The sequence below is a fragment of the Cornus florida genome, unplaced genomic scaffold (assembly GCF_030987335.1).
Source record: "Cornus florida cultivar Cherokee Brave unplaced genomic scaffold, ASM3098733v1 CherokeeBrave_3.0.0_Hap2_Chr05, whole genome shotgun sequence".
Taxonomy (NCBI): domain Eukaryota; kingdom Viridiplantae; phylum Streptophyta; class Magnoliopsida; order Cornales; family Cornaceae; genus Cornus; species Cornus florida.
In genome coordinates, this window is record NW_026775575.1 from 97,199,441 (window position 1) to 97,224,888 (window position 25,448).

The 25,448-nt window shown below is 35.6% G+C and overlaps 3 protein-coding genes across 3 annotated transcripts; 1 reads left to right on the forward strand and 2 right to left on the reverse strand.

The window, feature by feature from the left end:
- Positions 1-4,949: 4,949 nt before the first annotated feature.
- LOC132307810 (HVA22-like protein e) lies at positions 4,950-6,211 on the reverse strand. Its single transcript, XM_059805680.1, has 5 exons — positions 6,039-6,211; positions 5,897-5,923; positions 5,650-5,772; positions 5,330-5,549; positions 4,950-5,227 (listed from the first exon to the last, which is right to left on the reverse strand). The coding sequence occupies exons 1-5, from the start codon at positions 6,083-6,085 to the stop codon at positions 5,207-5,209; spliced, it is 438 nt and encodes a 145-aa protein (XP_059661663.1). The 5' UTR covers positions 6,086-6,211; the 3' UTR covers positions 4,950-5,206.
- Positions 6,212-9,564: 3,353 nt separating this feature from the next.
- On the forward strand, positions 9,565-11,755 carry LOC132309800 (palmitoyl-acyl carrier protein thioesterase, chloroplastic-like). Its single transcript, XM_059808073.1, has 6 exons — positions 9,565-9,987; positions 10,432-10,565; positions 10,699-10,812; positions 10,897-11,074; positions 11,230-11,298; positions 11,392-11,755. The coding sequence occupies exons 1-6, from the start codon at positions 9,565-9,567 to the stop codon at positions 11,638-11,640; spliced, it is 1,167 nt and encodes a 388-aa protein (XP_059664056.1). The 3' UTR covers positions 11,641-11,755.
- A 7,961-nt stretch (positions 11,756-19,716) lies between these two features.
- On the reverse strand, positions 19,717-21,669 carry LOC132307811 (heavy metal-associated isoprenylated plant protein 7-like). Its single transcript, XM_059805682.1, has 5 exons — positions 21,478-21,669; positions 21,116-21,359; positions 20,810-21,015; positions 20,640-20,727; positions 19,717-20,304 (listed from the first exon to the last, which is right to left on the reverse strand). Exons 1-5 carry the CDS (start codon positions 21,484-21,486, stop codon positions 19,865-19,867), a joined length of 987 nt encoding a protein of 328 aa, XP_059661665.1. The 5' UTR covers positions 21,487-21,669; the 3' UTR covers positions 19,717-19,864.
- Positions 21,670-25,448: the final 3,779 nt, after the last annotated feature.

Here is a 25,448-nt window from a genome sequence, read left to right on the forward strand (position 1 = left end):
AGGCTTACTTCTATTCCTCTTTTATTGACAATGTGGCCAAGAAACTACCATGAAAAGACTGCAAAGGAACACTTGGAAGGATTTAGCTTCATATTATACCTTCTCAAAGTGTAAAAAACTTCCTGGATGTGCTTGGGATAATCCTCCTTCTTTACACTTTTAACCACCATGTCATCAATGTAGGCTTCGATCATCTTTCCCAGTATCTCGTCGAAGATCTTGTTAACGAGGCGTTGGTAAGTTACCCCAGCATTCTTAAGTCCGAAGGGTATGACTTTGTAATAGTAGGTGCCTTTTCCTGTTATGAAGGCGGTTTTCTCTTCATCCTATGGATTCATTAGGATCTGATTATACCCGGAATACACATCGAGGAATGTGAGTCTCTCATAGCCTGTGGAAGCGTCGACCAGGTCTATCTTAGGTAATTGAAAGTTGTCCTTAGGGCAAGCCTTGTTGAGATTGGTAAAATCTATGCACACTCTCCATTTTCCATTCTTCTTCTGAACTACCACCACGTTTGAGAGCCATTGTGGATAGTGTACTTCTCGGATGAAACTTGCTTGAAGCAGTTTGTTTACTTCTTAAGCAATGATTCGATTGCGCTTAGGAACAAATCTTCTATATCTTTGCTTAACTGGTTTGAACACCAGATCCACCTTCAGGCTGTAGCATGAGATTGACAGGCTGATTCCTACCATGTCAGAATGGTCCCAGGCAAATACATCTGCGTTCCTTCGGATGACATCAACTAATGCTTCTTTCTCTTTGGCTGTAGGGGAAGAACCCATATAAGTGACTTTCTGGGGATCGCCAAGGATAACTTCGACAATCTCGAGGGATTCCTCGGTAGGCTTTGTAACTTCAATTTCATCCTCCGCTTTCAAGTGCTTGGGCAGAAGGCTCTGTAATTGCTATTTGGAAACACTTTCTGGGGCCGCAACTAACTGGGACTACTTGATCATCTTCTTTGCTTCATTCAGTGTTAGTATGTAGCATTCTTTGGCACCGACCTAATCTCCCCAAAGATTAATAACCTCCTTATCGTCTGGAGACAAGCATCACATCACCTGATGAAGGGTAGACGGAACCCTGTTCATTCGGTGGATTCAACCTCTTTCCATAATGAGATTGTAAGAAGGATGGATTTCTGTTAGAACAAAGTTTTCCTTCAATGTCATTTTTGCTGCAGTGACAGATAAATCAATTACCCCAAGAAGGTCTACCTTCGTGCCATCAAACCCCATTAAGGGACTGGAGGTAGGCCGAATTAATGATGACGGGATCTCCAACTGCTCAAAGACTGCTTTTGTGATAATATTGGCACTACTACCTGGGTCATCAAAACCTTTTTGATCATGCAATTTGCCACTAGAAGACTGATGACTAGTAGATCCTCGTAGGGAAGTTGAACTCTAGATAAATCCCTATCGCCGAACCCAATACTGATGCTGCCCGAAGTGATAGTATTCACTGAGGATAATTTTCTTAGCTTGTGGGCTACACTCAGTCTGGATCGATACACTTCTTCTGACTCTTGGTCGTCCTCTGATCTCCCATGTATTGCATGAATGACCTTTACTTGATTACCCTCCACTTTCTGAGGATTGACCTCCCGAGGCTTCACGTACTCTTTTGGTGTGAGGTAGTCTGCCAACTCACCCCTGGCTATCATATTCTCCACTTGCCGCCTAAGGGATCTGCAATCATTGGTTGTATGCCCATAATTCATATGGTAGGCACAGTACTTGCTCTTATCCCTTTGCTCCAAGGGTTGCCTCATAAGCTGAGAGGCTGCGAATCTCACCTTGTTTTCTTGGAATAGCCGAGCCAAGGTGGTACGAAGAAATGTGAACCTTTCATCTGTCCTCTACCTCTTCTCAGGTACCTAAGCGATCGGTGCTGAAGCATACTAGCTTTTTTGACTTTTTGAACTTGAAACTTTTTCCCAAGGCTTATTCTCCACTATAACGAGGGTGGCGTGTTGTACTCGGTGGGCTACATTCTCCTCAAGTCGGATATAGATCTGTGCCCTAGCATTGGGGAATATTTGACAAGAGAGGTATGGAAATTGGTTCCCTAAATTATACCGATCTTGAATGCTTCTATTGCAGTCGCAGGATGACAATCTCCTATTTTCGAGGCCTCTATGTTAAATCTGGATAAGAAATCCTGTAGCGTTTCTCCTCTCTTTTGCCTTATGGTGAAGAGACTAGCGATGGTCTTCTTCTGCTTTTTGTTTCTGCAGTATTGTGCTAAAAACATAGTGCACAAAGTTTCGTAGTCTGGGATGGATTTGTGTGACCTATTCCTGAACCATTCCAATGCAGCTCCCGTTAGACTAGTCAAAAAAACCTTACACATGAATGGATCGTTGTGATCGTCCAGAGCCATCTTTTTGTGCATAGTGGTCAAGGTGACGAGAAGGATCTCCTGTACCATCGAACTAAGTAAAGAAAGGCATGGTGAATTTCTTAGGTCTGTTAACAAGGTATTTATCATCAGTGAACGAAGTCTTCACTAGAGAGTTCTTATGCTCTCTGGCCATCTCGGCGAGCACCTGAATCCTCAAGAGTCTTTTCTTGTCAAAGGCCTCATGTACGCTTGCGCCATTCGAAATGCCATTAAACCATACCGTAAACTTATGGTTGGACTCGGCCTGTTCGTCCTGCGTGCGATGAGGCAGATTATCCGAAGCGACCACCTCGGTCCTTGTCCTCTGTTCTTGCTAAACTTCGTTAGGCCGAGCTTCATTAAGCCGTGCCCCATTGGCTTGAGGCTCGTTAACTGGAGGAATATTTTGGTTGGGGGGAGGTGCTGCCATATCACCTGGTGGTGGTTGTGGTGCCAACTGAGCCATCGCCTTTTGAAGGGTATCATTTTGCTGTTGAAGCAATGCAATCTGAGCTACGCTGGCCTCGTTCGCCTGACGAAGTGTTTCGAACTAGTGCAAGAATTCTTCTCGCATCTTTTGCATCAACTCCATCTGTTGATCAGCCGTTGCTACAGATCCTCCGGTTGACATTCCAAATCGTAGTAATATAAACAATTTGAAACAATAATGGGAGTATATTTCTATACGTTTCCCACATATGGCGCCAAAGTGTAGGTGCAAAATTTCTCTCTATAAAAGAATTAAAAAGAAATAGAACAACTCACCCAAAATAAAATAATAAGCAACAGGAACAATTCAGAGAAAAGCGGGTATTACTCGATGATCTTTGTTGGAAGTCTAGGCCTCTATTTATATACAAAAATGTGTTGGAATTATAATAGGACTCGCATTGCTTGCCCTCTAATACATTCCATATACAATGTTCTTTCCTATAATGTTGTTTCCTTCTATACTCCTTTCCATGCCAGATTTCTCTTGGTGTAAAACTTCTTTGTATGAAGGATCATTTATTTGGTAGGACTAGTTCTGTCTACAAAAATCTGGGCCGAATGTAACTTGGTCCAACTGACTTTTATTAACGGGCTGAAAATTCAAATAAGGCAATCTTGGGCTGTTAGTGATTTAATCTGGGCTTGAACAGGGTTAGGCTTTTGTAACCCACAAAGAGATTGAGGAATAAAGCTTATGTTGTGGCTACGTGGCTGGCTTTTATTGGAGAGGAATTTTTCCCTCCACATATATATATATATATATATATATATATATATATATTGGAATGCTACCCGTTCCGTTATTAAACTGATTTATAGTTATAAATAAGAATAAAAATGGGATATTTTTGTTGTCATCTCTCTTTTTCATTTTCATTTTCTTTCATTTTCTTTTTCCATCTCTTTCAACTTCTATAATGTAGTCAAAGAAAAAAAATACAAACAAACAAACAAACCAACCAACCTTCTAGCATGTAGATTGGGTTGGGTTAAAGTTGTATACCCGAATCTTTACTATACCGATTAATCATTGTTGCACCATTGGCAATTTCACTCTATCACTTTAATTATGGGTTTTTTTTTTTTTTTTTTTTTTTTTTTTTTTTTTTTTACATTCCAATTCAACTCTTTACTATTCATTTTTTATTAAGGATATAACTGTCAAGTTAAGTTATGTTAATAGTTAAAAGAGCTTCAAAAAATTTACCCACTTTAATTATGATTTTTTTTTTTTTTTCCTTCCCTTCTTTATACATTCCAATTTAACTCTTTGTTATTCATTATTTATTAAGGATATAATTGTCAAGTTAATTTATGTTAATAGTTAAAAGAGCTTTAAAAAATTTACCCACCAAACAACTTTTTTGTTTCAAATTCCTTTTATCAAAATGTATTATTCAAAACCAATTCTGTGAAAGAAATTTTAGAAACTGAAAGGTCCCCAAACATGGCCTAAAGTATAGATAGTTTAGGACAAAAGTAAAATAAAGTCCTCTAAGATTCATTGCCCATGTAAATATTTTACTCTCCTCCTTAATTTTCAACCTTGATGGAAGGTTTATATTTATAAAAATAATATCAATCCAAATTACTCCGTTACCATTTAGCCTTTTATTATATTAGTTTTGAGGTTTGTCAATTTCCCCATAGATTTGTCAATTTTCCCATACACCCCTCCGTTACCATCCAGCCTCTTACCATTATTAGTTTTGAGATTTGTCAATTTTCCCATACACCCATCACGTTTTACAATTTCACTTATCTCATATGCCAGTGACTTTTTATTGTTTTGCCCATAAAATGTTTTGCCTAAAAAATATTTGCAGTCATTTCAAACATTAAAATGGCAAAATAGTCAGAAAAATCTACATAAATCAAAACCTTTGAAGATGTAAGTAAAATTATGAAATATAAAAGGAATTTATGTAAAATATTGACAAATAACTCATTATGTTTTGAATAAGTAGTCGCACACATTTTGCAAATTGTTCACCCACACTTCTGAGGAAGCTAATAGCCTATTGGTGGGTCATTGGTTAAATTGCTCGAACAAAAAGAAGAGTAAATGGATCAATAACTCCGGTATTGGAATTTCCAAATTCACACTAGTGATTGAACCCTAAAGATATAAGAGGTTACACTGGTCTTAAGGATGGCTTGTACAAAGTATAAAGATGTAGACCACCATATGCATCTTTTGAAAATTGGTACAACAAACCCAACCACCAAAGTTCCAAAACTAAAAGCAAAAGGCAATGATATGGAAACAAGCAAATTAAAACCAGCTCAAAACTGCGTCTTCCAATGGTAGCTCCTTTCTTCTTTAAGAATCCTCGTGCTCTCCCTATGCAACAACATTAATCACAATTAATTATTCAATTAATAAAAGAATAGTCGCATATAGATTTTATTGAGAATCAAAGAGATACTGTTAATAATAACTCACTTTCTTGTGGGCCATGAAGTCTACAAACTTATTCTTGAGGTTTACATTGGGAGAAGAAGACTTGTGATGATGACCAGTAGTAGTACCACCACCACCTAGTCTTCCATATTTCCTGATTTTCTCTCTCACAAACCTTTCATATATGAAAGCTGCCCCTCTGAATTGAGGCATAACCAACCATACCACCAATGCTAGCTTCACATCATACCATATTGGTATCCTATATTATATAATTCATACATAGAAATTAAACCCAAAATGTACTTTGTTAATTAATTTATTATACTAGTTAAAACTTTATTTATGCAAAATTTGGTTACCATTCTAAAATGGGTTGGAATAGCATCTCCATAAGAGAAAGAAATGAATATAAGATCCAATAAGCAAGCCACTGCTCATCATCCACTTTTGATGTGCTCTCTATTGCCATCACTGAAGCATACCTAAAATCAAATTTTATATATATATATCCCCACAATACAATGAATAACCCAGAAAAACAAAAGAAAAAACTGAAAATATATAAGAACACAAATATATAAGTATATATAATGTGTTTTTACTTACAATGGGTAGAGTAGCATAATCAAAGGCCTGCATGTATTGATAACAGAGAAACAAAATCAGAAAGATTACCCACTCAGTGCACAGAATTGAAAATGAAAATTGAATTTTGAACAAAATGAAAAACATGTAATGTTGAAATTACCCAGCTAGTGAGTGAAGAAAAGACATCAAAGTCCAAAAGCGATCCATTGTTCTCCTTAATTTCTTGTTCTTTGGATGTTCAACGAAAGAGAATTAAACTGCGAGTAAAGAAGAAGACTTCAAAGGTAAAGTGAAAAGTGAAGATGGTTTCAGATTTGTTTTGGATGGCTACAAATTGATGGTGACAGGGTATTTTTATAGGAGATAGATGGGGACACGTGGCGAAATGTGTGTGATGGTATCGGATTCTATCTCGGTTTGGCACTGTCCAGATGAGGATTCATCGCACTTTGAAGATTAGTGCTATTAATTGGTGCTTAATTAGATTCCGCCAAAGTTAAGTCTAGGGCAAGTTTCTGAACTTTGCACCGCCTGTTTATTGTATTATACTAGTAATTACTTTGTTCTTTACACAAAGCACAAGCCACGTGTTGCTCTCTTTTTCATGTGCTAGTCGGTTCAACGATTTCCCAAATAAAGATCAATGTGTGAGGAACACATTTTTTTTTTAATTTCTTTTGTGAGTAAGGGGCTTTCTATTTTATTATTATTGTTTATGAAAAAAATTAGAAATAAAAAAAAATTAGAACATATCTCTTCCTTTGGAGTCACCCTAAGACGATAAAATTAGATGAGATCTGAATGTCAACTCTCGGTAAGTTGCAAACAATTTAGAAAAAGTGCTGCATTTAATGTTTCTTTTGAATGTTTAATTAGGGGACTTACATCCTCCAAGTTAAATATATTTTAATTTATCATAAGTTGCTATAGATTGATATGTGATATCTAGAATTTATCTAGTGTAAAACCATGTCAACTAATTTAAAAAAAATTTAAAAACTGCACATTTTTTAGATAAAGAAAATTTACCAAAGTTTAAAAATTACACCGTTTTGAATTAAGAAAAATTCACTATACTCTAACGATGTTTAACGTCGTTCTCTCTCCTCATCTTTTTTTAATCTCCCTTCTCTCTCCTCTTGCTCATTCCCAGGATCGAAAAAATAAAAATTAATGTTCCTTGTCATGAAATTAAGATGGACGACAATGTGATTGCAAGACATGCAACTTTTACTGCAATAACCCTATAAATAGGAAAAATCAGAGAGAACTTGAGGTTAAAAGAGAAATAGAGACTATAGACACTTATTTAATATAGGAATAAAGAGGAAAGAGAGGGAGAATCTATTTTTGGAAAAGATGAGGAATAAACGTCGTTAGAGTATGATAAATTTTTCTTAATTCAAAACGGTGCAGTTTTTAAATTTTGATAAATTTTTCTTATTTCAAAACAGTGCAATTTTCAAATTTTTTTTAAATTAGTTGACGTGGTAGATAAATTTTAAATGTAAAATTCAACTTAAGAATAATTTTAAAAATATTTAACTTAGAGTATCCAAGTCTTTAATTAGGAACCTCTCATTCTTCTAAAACATTTATCTCAGCGTCTTTACTCTATTGGATTAAACTGTGGGTCAAACATATCACTCCTTTAATACGATTAATGAGTTTTTTTTTTATTAACCATAACACAATTCTTAAATTTGTAACTTGCATTTTCAAATCTTGTGATTCATCTCAATTGACTGACCAATTAAAAGAGTTTTTAAAAGTAAAGTTGGCCAATAAACACTTGCAAAACAGAAGAGTTATTCTAGTGCACATGCTTGAACTGATGTTAGAGCCCAACTACTCTATGGACTCAGCCTACATTTATGGGCCTCCATGAGTTTTAAGACAGCTCTTTAAGGCTTTAAGCTCACGCATAACCTGGATGATTGGGCCTGATGTTGGGCCTTATTAGGCCGTCTACATTAGGTGATCTGGTAATTACCAAACCCCTCTGGAGTAATGCTATTACGCGGTCATGTGCACTCCTTTAAATCAATATAGTTTGGACAAAATAATAATAATGCACAACTTATACAATCATATTGCCAATATAAAAATGATCTCACTGTAATAAAAAATAAAACTCGGTTCAAAATACCATATACAAGACCAGTAAAGTTAATAGTGTAATTTGGTCAAAAGAAATAGTGTTTAAAATTGTCTAATTCGTGTTTTTTTATTGTAAATGAATTTTAATACAAAATTTTGACTATATTGCACTCATAAAATCCTCTTTCAAACCTTTAGATTCATGCCTCAATAACAATAAGACAGAGAGCTCATGAGAAGCGTCATGGTAGAGACCGCACGGTAGCATTACCATTAACTTGTAGACCATTGATTGTGATCACAATGCTAAACTACTTTACGCTTTGTTGATTTGTTGAGGAAAATTAGATAAAAAAGAGAGAAGTAATGGAGGAGACATCTCTACAAAAAGATTGTGTCATTCACTCTTTTTGTTTGATTGAATACTGCATAAGAGAAAAGAAGAAGTTTACAACGCACTTTGTTTGCTAGGAAAAACAGCGAGAAAATTTAAAATTATTTTTACTATGACCATTGCTACTCCTTTCAACATTTAAAATTTATAAAGAATATTATTATAATTTAAAACTTTTATCATAACTCTACAAATATATAAAATATGAAGTTTCTCATCATCTCATTATCATTTATCTACTTATCTTTCCCTTTCTATCTTTCTTTCACCTCTCTTAACAAGCATTAATAGTAAGATTATTTTGAAATTGTGTTGTCTATGTGTTAAAAGTTTATCAAGAAACGACTTGTTAATTCTATTACTGCAATATAGAATGACAAAGTTGAAGAAAGTGAAAGGAGAGAAAAGTGGTATTTTTTATAGTTTTTAACAACTCTCTTTTGCTAAAGGGCCTACAGTCTTTGAATTGTCAATTGACTTTCCACCCTTCCTTCTTTGGAAGCATTTTCCAAATAAGGGGTCGTTTGAAAGGATAAATAAATAATAAAAAAATAAAAAAATAAAAAAAAGTCTCATTACGCATTAAAAGGACCCATTTTGGATTTTCAAAACCACTATTGCCTTTCGCATTTCTACACCCTGTGCCAAACTAATCCAACAGACACACACACATACACACAGTGGACTAAAGTCGGGAGACAGATGACCTACAATTTTTTTCATATTTAATTTCCTCCCGAATCTGAACCATTCTACTTCTATAGCCCTTTGGGGTAACCTTTTTTCTAGAAGACAAAAAAAAGTACAATGAATGGCACGATAACTGTTTGGCCAATTACTAACACCTAAGAATCATCTGTAATTACAATCCACCTCTCAAATTTTCTCCCCCACCCAAACAAGTAGTTGAGCTACAAATTAAATCCCCTCTCCTCCTCTACTATTTATATTTTGTACCACAAGTTTTAAAAGACATTTTCCTTTTCCTTCCCTTTAATTTCTTTCCCTTCCTGTGTTAGCCTTGTACCCTTTGTAACAAGTGGTTATAACTACTAGCTAGCAAATCTAAATTTTTATATTTTCAACAAATATACATTAGCTAGAAGCTACATGGTTCTTCTTTTATGACACTTAAATTTTGTAGTATTGTAAATTTTGTGTGTAAATGAATGACACTTTAGTAATGACATCCATGGCTTCAGCTAAGAACTTCACACACTACTATCAAGAGGATTTATGCAGGGCGGAATGGAAGAACGAGGTCAGGGCCATCCAAGTTTTGAACCCGGGTTTTCGGAGCAAGAGAAATGGCATCATGTTGAGGCAAAGGTTTTCAGTGAAAGCAAATGGTTATAGTTTTCAGAGTGTGGACATGATGATCAATGGCAAAAAAGTGAATGGGATTGATGTGGGTGGTGGTGTTCCATATTTGGACACAAGAAGCAGTGGCAACATGGTAAAGGTAAACAAGGTTATTGAAGAGCCTGTTCATGCCTTTCTCCTTGGTAGCTTTGTGGACGACCGGTTTGTCTATAGACAGACCTTCTGTATTAGGTCTTACGAAATCGGACCGGATAAGACTGCCACCATGGAAACACTTATGAATCTCCTTCAGGTTGGTTTTTCTTACATTTTTTTTTTTTTTTTTTTTTTTTTTTTTTTTGAGAACTGTTAATTAATCAGCCCACTATCAGTTACAACGTCATATAGTCATGACCACACTGATTTTAAATATGATGAATAGATAATGTGTTTTCAATATACAAATATCATCCATCTAGGTTGTAAAATTTCCATATTATATGTAAGGGGAAATGCCAAACCTTTTTCCATGGTGATCCAACAAGTTGTGTCCAAAATGTGTGCTTCAGATTGGTTCAAGAAGGCATGCGAAATCCAAACTATTCTAAATTTCACATAATTAATGAGGGCAAAAGTTGTAGCTTACTTAAGAATCATGACATTAGTACATTACCCTTTGCTTGAATGTGGTTAATTTTGAAGTTGAAAGTGGTTGACAAAGCTTAAAATTACTATACTGTTTATGAAATGAGTGTAGGAAACAGCCCTGAATCATGTTACCAGCTCTGGAGTTGCCGGGAATGGCTTCGGAACAACCAGGGAGATGAGCCTCAGGAAACTCATTTGGGTCGTCACTCGCATACACATCCAAGTAGAAAAATATAGCTCCTGGTATATACAATTCTCCCATTCTCCTATACAAAAACTTGAAATGACTTGAAATAATTGAGTAAAACTATAAATAATACTTCATAAATTAGTACACATATACAACTAACCGAAGAAAGGTGACCTTATGTGACAGGGGAGATGTGGTTGAGATTGATACTTGGGTGGATGCAGCAGGAAAAAATGGAATGCGTCGAGACTGGATAATCCGGGACACCAACACTCAAAAGATCATAACAAAGGCAACAAGGTCATGAGTGTCCAAGTCATAGAATTGTACACACAAGTTCCTAATCTTATAACCTAACTCCTAATTCTATATCTTCCTCTGCAGTACCTGGGTGATCATGAACAGAGAAACAAGAAGGTTGTCTAAGATCCCGGATGAAGTGAAGAAAGAGGTCCAACCCTTCTACCTCAACAGAGTTGCCATCGCGACAGCAGATGCAGACAACGAAAAAATTGAGAAACTCAATGATGAAACCGCGGAGAGAATCAGATCAGGTCTAGCTGTAAGTATCATAACTACAAGTGTTTCAATTTTAGTTATCAGGATGACGGTGAGGTTAGAACTCTCGTCAACATAATTCGTGTTGATCAACACTTAAACCTTTCACGAGTCCATACTTTATTAGTCTCACTTGCTGTTTCTGTTCGCAAAAACCAGCCAAGATGGAGTGACATGGATGCAAATCAGCATGTAAATAATGTGAAGTATATTGGATGGATTTTAGAGGTACATTTCAAAGATCAAAACACACACACACACACACACAAATTGAATGTGGAAGTAAGAGTTTCTTATAGTTTTGCCACAATGTGTTTTCAGAGTGTGCCAATAAATGTGTTAGAACACTACAATCTTACAAGCATGACATTGGAGTACAGGCGTGAATGTAGACAATCAAATATGCTAGAGTCCTTGACTAGTATGAAAAAGGGAGTTGCTTCCAATGATGTTTCAAATTATAGCAGAGCAGAATTGGGAAGCACACACTTGCTTCGAATGCAAAGTGATAAAGCAGAGATAATCCGAGCAAGATCAATATGGCAACCCAAACAAAAACACATTATGTGATCTTACCACATATGGTCCCTACCAACAATGTTGTTCATTTTTATTTTTGATTTCTTGTTTAACTTTGGTCTTCATATTGGTTTGCATGTGCTATATTTCTGTTTAGAATTGGAACCCTCAGGCTGTTTATGTAACGATTTTGAGCTTCTAAACACGCATGGAACAATTTATAATAATCCAGTTTTATACTATGTTGTTCTAATGCTGTCCATGAGAAGTGAGAACAACTAATTATACGAAAAAATACTAAAAGTAAAGGCGTGTTTGGTTTGTTACTCAAAAAATTTTAGAGTTACCAAACAAGCCCTAAGTTTCCTGTCCCAACACTTGGCTTAGAAACCAGCATTAATGGTTTTCTAATCTTGGGATAACAGCTTTGGGCCCAAGCCCAATCTGAATGCAAACATCCTAAGAGAACATAGACACCACCCCAAGTAGGCAAAGAAAAGTACACTCAGGCCCACATTGAGTTAGGCCCATTGCTCCACTCTCTCTATATTAAGACCAAATGGATTAACCTTAACCAATGCAGCATTGATGCAAATACTAACACAGATGTAACATATGATATCAAGACGCAATATTGTAATATCATAACATTATGTAATAAATAATGCAACGCATTTCTGTTATTATTACATCTTCTATCAAAGTGATGTTGCATTCTTGACTCAGCGATACCATAACAATTACGTATTAGAGACCAAAGATTGAGAATCTTATTTGTGTAATCATAGGAGGTGGAGAAAAATATCTGAAGGCAAAAGGCTAAAATAACATTACTGCCAACCCCGCTTTGTTTGGTCTTTTGGGGCTCTAATCAAATCACATTTTGAGCAAGACATGTGACCGAAATGATTGAGGATTACACCGCACTAATGTCCCCAACTTTGTACCACATACAATATCAACAAATTTATGAGCCACTGAAACTTTTTCTGATCACAGAGTTCTACAGCAGTTTTTTTTATTTTTTTTATTTTTTTATTTCATACTTTTATGTTGTTGATTTCATTCATCACCCAACACTTGAACAAAAAAACTTATGTTTTCTATGGACATGAACTTAATTATTTTATTACTTTTCTTTTTTTCTCTCTTTTATATAATTCATCATCTTTTCTTTGGATATGAAATTATTTTATCTAATAATCACAAACAGTTGTACCTTTTTATCCCCATTGTAATATTAGTGCTTTCATTCATCACCCAACACTGGAACAAAAGCGCTTATATGATTATCCAAAACTGCTTCAATCCAACAAGGGGCAATGCTCCCTAATTCATCATCTTTTATGTGGATATGAACTTATATTAATTAAATGTATATAATAATCATATTTTTCATTATACTCCATTTTTTTTTTTTTTGGCTAAGATCAAGTCATGTATATCTTAAATTGTCTGGTGTAAAGTTTACATATTTTAATATATAAATATTTGAGTGCCATGTGACACATATGAGTGTTGTTTTGGATTTGATCTTCCTCATAAAATGAAGTCAATCATAAATTCAAATGATAATCTAAATGATTAGTACTGTAGTAGTTATGTTATTGCATGGGTGGTCCAACATGGTGGCCTGGCTCACGAGACAGGAAAAGGGCACAAATTAATTTCTCTGCCCAATTATTGCAACCCTACATCTTCTGACGAAATGCCCAAAGCACAGTCTAACCCATCCATCATCATTGTACCCTCCTCCTATCCCTCACTGCTTAGGGTAGTATCTTAAAAAGATATGCTTTCAGTACGCCCAAAAAAAAAAAAAAAACAACCGGTCAATTTCATTTCATTTTCTGTAATAACGTAATTCAAAAAATCTACTTCTTTTTTTTTTGGCATACAATCAAATAAAAATCATCAAGGGTACGGTGTAATTTCTATTAGTTTAAACTTATGGACAAGAAAACGGTTTAAAATTCATTTGATGAGTGAGATTAGATTATTTGGTCAAAAAAATCATACCGATATTGAATCGGTATTTATTTGAATACTCAACTCCATTTTATTTGTATGATATAATTATTGGTTGGTACGTCATCGCTAATATTTGAATTAGGCCTACAAGTAAATGCTAATTTTTTTTTTTTTTCTTGGCTTAGAGTTTTTTTTTATACCTTAAGTTCATACACTTTGTAGTCTTTTTTAAGGGTAAAATATCATTACACAATTTCATGAACCCATCAATTTATTCGGTTTATATTAATATTCGTCTAAATTTTTGAATATGTTACATTACGACCACAAACGATATGGTGATTCATACCACGATTTCTAATCATGAAGTTGAATTAAAAAGAGTCTAGTTTTGAAATTAATACATAATTGTTTTTGGTTGATTGTTTGTTTTTGTGCTATTCCCAACATTAAAATGATGTAAATTTGACCTAGTTGAAAGGAGTGATATCTCATTGTAATGTAATTGGAACTGATTATAGACATGGAGGATGGAGAGGATGTTGTTCAAAACTGTACAGCAGGCTCATGTCATGTAACGTATAGAAAAAGACAAAACCCGAAACGTACGAAAATACTTTCCCACAAAGACTTGTGACAGACAGTCGCAGCAGCAGTCACGTGGGCTCGGCCCGTAATTATTCTGGACTCATCACGTGGAAGCCTGATCCAAAATGCTACTATAATATCGGCGTTCTGATTTCACGCTTTTTTACGGAGCGTGAAGCAACTCAACCTGAATCACAAAGGAATATTCCCGATGAAGCTGGCGTCATGGTCATTGTGTCCACAGGAAAATAATCTGATGATGAAGAATGAGCCTCTCCTCTTCAAAAGCCCATCTTCCTTTGAGAATCAATCAAATTAATAGCAAATCAATTTAGTTAATTAGATATTATCCTCACAATACCTTGCAGAAGAATTCGTATTAAGTGCCCAGATTTAGTAATGATAAATAGTACCGCGTTGTATAACATTAAATTAATATATATAATTATATTTTATATATATATATGTGATAGAGAAGTTGGAGAGGGATGGGCATTGTATGCGCGTTGAAGGCACGAAGAGATTTGGACATGGTGAAGGAGAGAGGTGTGAAGCATGGCGGCGCCTTGCATGTGAAGTTATGATTTAAGATGGATATGGATGCGTATATACGTGTGCGTGAAAATTCGAGCTCTCCGTCACAGTTTATGGGCCTCTAGTGAATCTGCCAAAGGGTTGTCAGAAAAATTTAGTGGAGGTCAGAAATTTTTAGCAATCAGTAACTTTTCAGTGGGCCACCATACCAACCAAGAATATTTAGTGGGCCGCTTGTTAAGTTCCGCCCCCAGAATGGAATTATCACCATTAATGGGATTTGTTTAATTACAATTAATTAACTGTTTTGGTAAAGTAAGTTCAGAGGTACACGTCGACGTTTTCGAGGCACTTCATAATTTATTGGAGTACTGTATAATTTTGTGGGAACAAACCTAATTTTAATAATTAATTTTAAATAGGTCCTGCCTCAGAAAAGTCGGATTTATTGTTGCAACATCCATTACAACTTAGGTCTTACAATTATAATAATAATGGATAAAATGTTGACGATCACGGTATAGAGAGTGGGACAGACTATGGGAGAGCTTTGGCTTATCTTTTTCTTCCTCCAAATCCTACTTTAGTGTCCTCGGCGACAACCCCACCCGCTTCATTTATTAGATAAATCTAAACACGGGTTTATTATAAATTTTTACACGGTCTCTTTTGGATATGTCATTTTTATTGTTTTTATTATTTGCGTATTGAATTGTAATTAATCAAAGTTTTGTAAAAATTTAAAATCTAAACTTACCACAACTAAGCAAATATATCGAGCTTTGTTTAATTTAGACCTCATAATTCAAGGCCAGATCGACATGTGAGCTTTGGTGGGACTGAACCCACTAAAAAAAAAATTATTAGAGGTAATTTTTAGCCCAGTTCAAAATAATAATAATAATTTTAATAGTATTATTCCATTTTAGAATAGATTAACTCATCCTATTATGCATTTTTGATTCCGCCCGTCTAATGAATGAAAAGTTGTACACTTCTTAATCAGTTGAGATTTTTAATATGTTAATTATTATAGAAAATAAGACCGAGAACCATGCTACTAGTAGAGAGAACTAAATATGATAACAAAATCAAGGCCCATTTCTCATTAGATATACAAGAGTGGAGGTGGTGAGCCGTGAGCGACAGCTCACAAAAGTCAACAAGTTAAATCACATAATTCGCACGCGTTGGCAAATTGAGAGTGAATTCATCACCGTGAATTCAATTTTTTGGTGAGATAGAAGGAGTATATTGAAAGTAATTTTGATCCTTTCTAATTCTTTAAAAGAGAGAAAAAAAAAATATTCTCTGAGGTTGTCTTCTTTACACTTCACTTTTTACTTACTAGCATATAAAAAAATTGAGCTTCAAAGGGTGTGTTTATTAAAAGAAGATTAAACAGTCAACAAAAGGGAGAATAAGAATGTACGTAGAGAATGTTGACAGAATAAATTTCTCCCTTTAGAGGATTTACAAATATGGTTTTTCTCAATATCACTTTGAAGAATTTTGTGATCATTCTAAGCATGGATTCGAGTTTGAAAGTAGTTTTTTTGCACTAAAATGCCAAACAGATCCTTATAAGGTGATCAATACAAGCTTTATTGCGGAATTTGGAGTAAATTAAAAGGATGGCAGTGGTTGAAAGTCGGAAAGGTAGGTAATTATGATACAATTGAAAGGAATCACTACCTATATATATATATAGACAAGGAAAGCCTGATTAATTTTATTGCAATAAGAGAGGCCAGTAACTCTCGAATCATTGTGCCTATGAATGCACTTAATACCTAATTGCTATATTAAATATCGATCATCACCTGTAATCCTTTGTGAATGATACAGCTTTTGAAAAGGATATTAACAAACCTCAAATCCAACAACTCTTACACACACACACACACCAGCACTTTTGAAAGGCCTAGTCCTCACGCTCAAACCTCTGGATAGATTTCAAAAGTCCCGATCGCCAATTCTCAATACTCCATGCAAGTTAAGAACTTGATTTTATTTGAGAATGAAAAGCCAAACATGAAAATAATATGAAAAATGATAAGTAGTCACTGTCGAACGTCAAATTCTGATATGATATCAATTTTTACTCTCTCTCACACACACACATATATATATATATAATCAAATATATCGAACTTTCGTACTCTCTTTTTTAACTCAAATAATAGTATTCAAAACGAAAGTCAACTTATAGGAACTAAACACATTAAAATCATTAAATAATGTTAAAAGCATGAGAAAGAACTTACTAAGCCATTCACATGGTAATTTCTAGGCAATGGGGCATGCATTTTTTACATGGTTTGCGACATTAAGTGACATTTATTTGAGAAGAAAAGCCAAACATGAAAATAATATCAAAAATGATAAGTAGTCACTATCCAACGTCAAATTCTGGTACAAGAGTGATATTAATTTTTACTCTCACACACACACACACATATATATATATATAATCAAATGTGTCGGACTTTCGTACTCTCTTTTTAAACTCAAATAATAGTATTCAAAACGAAAGTCAACTTGTCGGAACTAAACACATTAAAATCATTAAATAATGTTAAAAGCATGAGTAAGAACTTACTAAGCCATTCACATGGTAATTTCTAGGCAATGGGGCATGCATTTTTTACATGGTTTGCGACATTAAGTGACATTTATTTGAGAAGAAAAGCCAAACATGAAAATAATATGAAAAATGATAAGTAATCACTATCGAACGTCAAATTTTGGTACAAGAATGATATCAATTTTTACTCTCTCTCTCTCACACACACACACATATATAATCAAATGTGTCGAACTTTCGTACCCTCTTTTTTAACTCAAATAATAGTATTCAAAACAAAAGTCAACTTGTGGAAACTATACACATTAAAATCATTAAATAATGTTAAAAGTATGAGAAAGAACTTACTAAGCCATTCACATGGTAATTTCTAGGCAATGGGGCATGCATTTTTTACATGGCTTGCGACATTTGGACCTTTAGTTTGATCTCCAACACTATTTCCATACATCGAGTCCCATTTGGCACCTTTTACATGAAACGAGAAGGTGGATTTCAGGTATCTATGGTGTTCACTAGAGTCCACAAATTCAAAAACGAAAAATTGTACCATAAAGTTGAGGCCAACCCTGTCACCATACAATCCATCAATAGGATATATATATATATGTATGATAAATAATGAGGGTACTTTATGGAGATGGTGCTCTCAAGAGACAGTGAAAATGCATGGAAGCAAAGACTGTACGTCTAGTGAAAAGTGGCCCGGTACAAAAATTGACAAATTGGTGGACGTAGAAACTTGAAAAAAGGCATACTGAGTTGTAATTAACGAATTAAGCAACAAGCCTGGTTTGGACATCCATTAGACAACGTTAATTGTTTCATTTGAACATAGAGATAAATAAATAAATAACAAAATAAATGAGCTATTTATCATTTGGATTCTCTTTTGGTCACAATATAAACATTCGCGTGTGCTTTGAAAGATTATATTTCAACTTCCAACTTACGTGTCAGGGACTTATAAGCTCAACTCTCTGTGGACTGAAAGAGATAGCAAGGAATAAAATATTTTAACTGAAAAAAATAAAATAAAATAAGAAAAAATAACTTTACCGACTGCAAGCAAAGGTAGTTTTGAGTAGTTGGAGGTGGAAAGTGAAGGGTAGCAACAACCTACTCTGATGTGATACTTTAACCAGGAGAATCCCCATGGATAGTGTACTACTATATAACAGTATAACACCACATGGTTCCAACTACCTTTTTCCTAATTTTGGGAGAATTTTGACTTAACAAAAATAATAGTAATTATAATTAAAATGAATTTAAATCTGTACTATTTCACAAATTTTCAAAACAAATATTTTTTTCCTATTGACAACTAACGTGTCCACTCGTCAAGTAACACAGTGCCCCTTCTTTTATGCAAAATTATTAATCTTATCCCACTTTTTAAGGTATGCAAAATATTTTACTTATCCTCAATCAAATATTTGAATATTAAAAAGTAAAAAGTACTATCATTAAAAACAACTCAACTTTAGTTTAAAAAAAAAAAAAAAAAATCTTCCGCTCTGTTTTTCTTTTCAACTTTTCCTACACTTGGGCCAAAATTGGCTGAACCCTCAAAACACCTCAACCAACCCTGAGTTGATCCCTTACTTTTTCAAGTTCCAAACATGGGTTTGTGTGTGTCTCCTTCATCTATTTTAAGTACTTATTTTTCTCTGATGGAATTTATTTGACAATGATAAATTTTCTTTAACCTATATTTCTCTTTTTAATTGAAAAATATATATTTTATATCATTTTCAATGTGATTGGCCTGAAATAATTTTTGACTCCGTATTACTAGTTTACTACTACCATCTTGGTGGTAACACATTATTTACCGAAAATTTATTTTCACTTCAATAACCAAAGTTACCAGATAAGTTCACTGGACTGGGTCGGGTTGCCTAGTGTATGCGGCACGGGAGATTCTTGGTGTGCCGTAACCAAACCAAAATTACCAGACAAGTTCACTGAATTAGCTTGGGCTGGGCACTAGAAACTGTAGGTGTGCTGTGGTGAATTATGGAATGAATGTATGTTTCCGATAATAGATTATGAAATGATGTCCCTCTCGCTCATTTTCATAATCACACCATAATTAAATAACAAAATCTAACAGAGGCTCACGGTAATCCACCCCAGATTATATTGATTTACACACACCATAATTATTACCTCATTGAAGATTTATGGGGAAATAATGAAGTCATTGAAGATAGAAACTACTGTTTCAGGTCCATTTCTCATCACACACTCATTTACTCCACACCCACTTGTTCAAATATAAAATAGATTCAACTACCATAAATTTTGCAACTTCAACGCACATAATAATAAACAAATTAAGGTACGACATTTTTTATTTTATATACGTTACCATATTATTATTATTATTATTATTATTATTATTATTATATTATGAGTTATATCAGTTTATGTAACAACGATTAAAGAAAAAGGGACAAAGTAGTACAATCCTCACAAAATTCTACAGTTCCTCTGCAGTCTCCCCCTCCAAACAGGGCACATGTAGCGCAATTGAGCGACTAAAAAGGGGTCATTTATCCCCATTTTGCCCCTCACATCCATCCCTTTTTACATCACACTACAGGCATTAGGGTTCTCGTCACTGAAGATCTGTGGAGGGTACTGGTTGTACATTTCGGCGGCGTACCTCGCCGGGTAAACCTGGTACTGTTGTGGGTAGTAGTAGTGAAAATCGTTCTTCTTCACATCCACCAACTTCTCGTCCTCCTCCGCCGCAGAATCTGGTTTTGCCGCCGCGTCGCCGCCGCCTTCCTTCTTCTCTTCCGCACCTCCACCGCCTTTCTTCCCGTCTTTGTCTCCGTCTTCGCCTTTCTTCTCTTCTTTGCCTTCCGTTGCCTTCTCTTCCTCTTTTTTCTCTGGCTCTTGCTTCACTATCACTGCGTGTTTTCCTGTTCTCTTGTGCACGTACTCCACCAGCTTTGGTGGGTCGAACACGCCTTTCACTGTCACTTGCGACCCCTTTAGATCTGGCTCTGCGTTCTCAACACCTGTATGCAAACATATACAGATCAATTGGGTTTTCTACGAATTTCAAGTAATCTATGTTTAATGGGTCAACTAATTTCACATTCAATTGAAAATTAATTGTTATTTAATGACCCTATTTTGACTTCAAAACTTGAAGAAGAAATTCCATTCAATAATTGAGTCCAACCAAAGAATGTAAGATAGTGAAAGATTGAGACCACAGAATCATAAACCTCTTTATATATATAATTAGAGATTCAAAAGAGAGAATGGAATTACTTTGCAGAACGAACCCAAAAAAAAAAAGTGATTAAAATAATCTAATTGGAATATTGGATTGTAAAAAAAATGTTACCTTTCATTCTCAGTATCCTTTTTTTGATTTCTTGAGCACAAGCCTCACAGTGCATGTGAACTTTCAGAAATACAGTAATCACCTGAGGCTGCGAAGCAACAAAGAAGACAAGAACTCAAAAACCATAACAATGGAAGATCCACATAGATAAGAGACAACAATTCACAAACCTCCTCCTTTTTCTCTTCTGGTTTGGGAGCTTCTTTTTCTTCAGGCTTCTTGGCATCTTCGGCCGGTGGTTTCGGTATGGGTGAGAGAAGCTCAACCTGTCGGTGACTCTTCCTCTGAACTCTCTCTAGAACCTTCAATGGATCTGCTTTCTCTCCCTTCACAACCACCTTGTGTGTCTTGCAATCAGTCAGAACATCCTCAACGCCTGAGAAATCAAGCACATTGAACTGGGTTCTTCGATTCATAGACAAAACAGAGCATCTGTAGATCTAAAAGGTAAAAAAAAATAGAAAAAAAGTTGTGACCTTCAAAGCCTTTGAGACATCTTCGGACCTTTCTGGCACACCCTTCACAATGCATGAAGACTCTCAACACAACCTCTTGCGGCGGCGGCGGCGGCGGTGTCTCCTTCGAATCCTCTGTTTTCTTCTCTTCTTTCTTTTCCTCGCTTGGTTTCTCAGATTTTCCTTCTTCTTTCCCTTCAGCTGGTTTTTTTTCTTCCTCTGGTTTCTTTTCCTCCATTTTCTTTTCCGCTGGCTTCTTTTCTTCCTGGAAAAACACAACCCAGTATCTTAAATCAGTACCAAAACAAACACAGGACACAGAAAAAACTGATAGAAAATGAAAAATTATGCTGAAATATTGAGAAGATTAAGCCATTAAAAACCTCCCCCATTAGTAGTTTTCCTTTTCTGGAGCGAAAATGAGAGAACTTGGTGGTGGTAGATAACAACAGTAGTGATAAGCTTCAAGCCTCAGACGCAAGTGTTTCTCTCTCTATACGCATACGCACCCTCTCTCTCTCTCTCTCTCTCTCTCTCTCTCTAAAACTCTCGTTTTTACCACTGTGGTTTCTGGACCATTCCACTCATATTATGGTCATCATAACTGACGTGGCCTTTTATAGGTGGCACGTGCAACGCAGGTAAACCTCTCTGGGACAAATGTTCACCCGATGTTGCATGCTGTTGCCATTTTTCTAACAAATTCTAATGCAAATTACAATCTCCACACATTCATCACGAACCGTTCGATTTTCATGACTCTTTATGATTTAATCAACTGTCTACAATACCAGTAAAGTTCCTACCTTTTTTCTAAGAAATTTTAATGTAATTATATTATAACTTTACCATGTGATTTAATTGGCCACGTATAATACCAGTAAAGCTCTTGCTATTTTGTAAAAAAATTCTAATGAAATTACCCTCCATTAAATACAACATTACTGGAAATAAAAAAGGTGTAAGTTTTACCGTGTAGAAGTGTAATTTGTGGTGACGTGGGAGATGAGGGATGGAGATGATTTGGACAGGTCATCAGAAGCCATGTGAGAGTGAGATGCACCATTGTGAAATTTTATGTGAGATTGGTGGTGTGACAGTGGAGTTAGGAAAATTTTAAATGCAGATGATTAATTGTACTGTGATTTTATGGTAGCCCCTATTAAATACAACATTATTGGATAAAAGATTACTCGATTTTAATTCATGATTTGGACGTTGGGAAAAAAATAACAAGATTTTGACAATAAATTTTGAAATATTTTATACTTACTTAATTTTTTTTTTCCTTTTTAGGGTATCAAAAACTTCTCCAATACATTTATTAGAGTTAGCAATATTTATGTTTAAAACTTTTTTTATTGAGGGTTATAAATAGTAAATATCATGTTTTTCTTTTCATAATATCTTTCATCCACCGGTATGATCATTTTGATTTCTTTCTGGTAACGGCTGTTTGAATGCATTGAAATGAATTTGATTTTGACAAATTTCTTATCACATGAATGTGATATAAGAAACTAATAGAGACTTGGACGGAAAGTGGTAGATACAATTCTAGAATTAAAATCGCATGATAGATATTGATAGTGAGATCTACTTTGATTTCTTTTTGCTTTTCTTATTTTATTTTATTTGTTTTCATAGATCATGTAACTACAAACAATAAATAATATTGCACTTTTTTCATTTCATTTTGTCATTTTCATCAAAAATCTAACTATTACGTACTCGAACTTAATAAAAAAAGAAAAGATATATAATAAATCTCCATTCTCTTTTCTATACTAAAAAAAATTTCACTTGGGACTCAATTCGATAATTTAGCAATTTAAATATCAATATTTATTCACTTTTTTCATTTCATATATTAAATTACAAATAACAAAAATAATATTAGTAGATTGTTTATCAAGGAAAACAACTAATTTGACAAATATAATTGTTTACACCCTTATTTTTCACTTTCCAGTAAGAGATTACCCTGGTTGATTTCAATGGAAAGGTAATACCACATTCGAGTGGAAAGTCTTGAGACACATGGCAGCCAAGGAAGCAAGCGGTTACAAGTGGTTACATGCAAAGTCATGGGACACATGGCAGCTTAAGAAGTGAGTGGTTATAAAAATGTCATGGGACGCATGACAGCCTAGAAAGTGAGCGGTTACATGCAAAGTCATTGAACACATGGCAGCTTAGGAAATAAGTGGTTACAAGCGGTTACAAGCAAAGTCATAGGACACATCCTAGGAAGTGAGCGGCTACAAGTGGTTACATGCAAAGTCATGGGACACATGGCAGCCTAAGAAGCTGGTCGGTCCAATGGAAATGTACTACAATGTTCCAGTGGAAAGTCTTGGTACACATGGCAACCAAGGAAGCAAGCGGTTACATGCAAAGTCATGGGATACATGGAAGCTTAGGAAGCAAGCGGTTACATGCAAGCTACCATTACTAAATTCTATAAATGGGGCATGATATTGTAACTTAGAAAGGGTTCAACACCAAAAATGCATTTCAATACAATCTTTATTCTCATTGCAAAGCACTTTCAAAATGATTAGTTTCAGTCCTGCACTTTACTTTCATTAGATAATTTTACAGTATTTCCAATTACTTTCTCAGTTCTTCCTAGCCAGTTAACAATCCCGAAGTCCTTTATCAAAGGCAAAAAGAACCCAGAAGTGGTCATTCCAGACCTCAACACAGTCGCCTGGTCCTGCAGTCTTCCTTCTGGAATATTGTTTGGATCTCTCTTTGGAACTATCGCAGTTCCTGGCACCCCCATCCGGTTCCATCGGAACCGGCACCCGCTTTTTTTAGGCCAAACATAGTGGCATGCCCGGTGGGACATTCCGAAAGGAGTGTTTCTATAGCGGGAGGAAAAAAAAAACGGCAAATCTGTTCAAGATCCTACCGAAATTGAAGAGGAACAGGCTATTGGACTTCCTGATGAAAGTTCTAGAGCCATTCCTGAAGAAGAAGAAAATATGGTTACAAAGTTCATCAAAGCAAACGAACCTATCATGGATGTGATAGAGAAGATTGCTCGTAGTCGTAAAGAAGCCATCTTTGCGCAAAACGTGAAGATGGATCAATTACTGGACCAGTTAGCTTCATTTAACCAGTCTTCGGCTAATTTTTCTCAAAGCATGGCCAGTCTTCCTCAAAGCATGGCCAGTATTAATCAAAGCATTGCCAATATTAATAAAAGCATAACCGATAGGTCAAGCAATTCAGAAGGTTCTCATCAATTGGTCATTCCAGTGAACATGCCAAGTACTTTTGTTAAGGGAAGTCCTTATTATCAGCCTGTGCATTCCATGCCACAGGCACAGACGACGCAGATGCCATATGCACAATCGATGTCTATTCCAATAGAACAGCATGGTACAACTCAAGCAGGTCAATTGGGAAATCAGTTGTATTTTCCACCCAATGTTGGCTAGCAGAATGTTCAGCCACCTCCTACCATTCCTCAAAAACTACCTCAGGTTTTTCCTATGGCAGTTGGGGGGCAGAACGTACCAAGGGAGCTTCCTGAAGAAGGAGGCAGTAGAGATCGCTGGAGGAATAACCTAGACCCAAAGCCAATTCTAGTGGTGTTTGGGGGGCATCTAATAGCCAATTTATCCAAAGGTTGGCCAGAAACTATAAATTCATTACCCAAACTTATGGTTTCAATTCCATCAGTAGTGAAGTCGATTCCGCCAACAGTAAAGTCAATTCCACTGGCAGTAGCTCAACCACTTCCATCGCAGAAGCAGGTTCCACCTAAGGTGCAGAACCCTTCAGCAACAGGGAAGTCGATTCCACTGGCGGTAGCTCAACCACTTCCATCGCAGGTGCAGGTTCCACTTAAGGTGCAGAACCCTCCACCAGTAGCAATCCAGAAAGTTCAATTTCAGGTCCAACAGAATGTTCCACTTTCGAACATTCAGCAGCCTACAAGCACACCTCTAAGGCCACTTATAGCCTTTCTAATAGCATTCGAAATTGAACACCCTCTAAGGAAACCTCCTAATCAATGAGTAAATCTAATCCGTCGGAGGAGTATTCATTTGGAAGACCCAAATCCTATTCCAGTGGTGTTTGGGAGGCATCCAATGGCCAACTTACCCAAAGGTTGGCCAAAAAATACAAGCCAACTTGCTGACTTCTCCCAGCAAAACTGTGGCTTGGCCATGAAGAAGGTCGACAAACTAGTCTATAGGAAGCCGTTATCACTTCTTCCATTGGAATAAGATTTTCCACAACCAGATTTTCCATCGGAAACGGCACAAGCTTCTCAATCGTTGTATATTCTTCCACTTGAAAAATATAACGGTTATAGTATTTTTCTTCCAATTTTGGA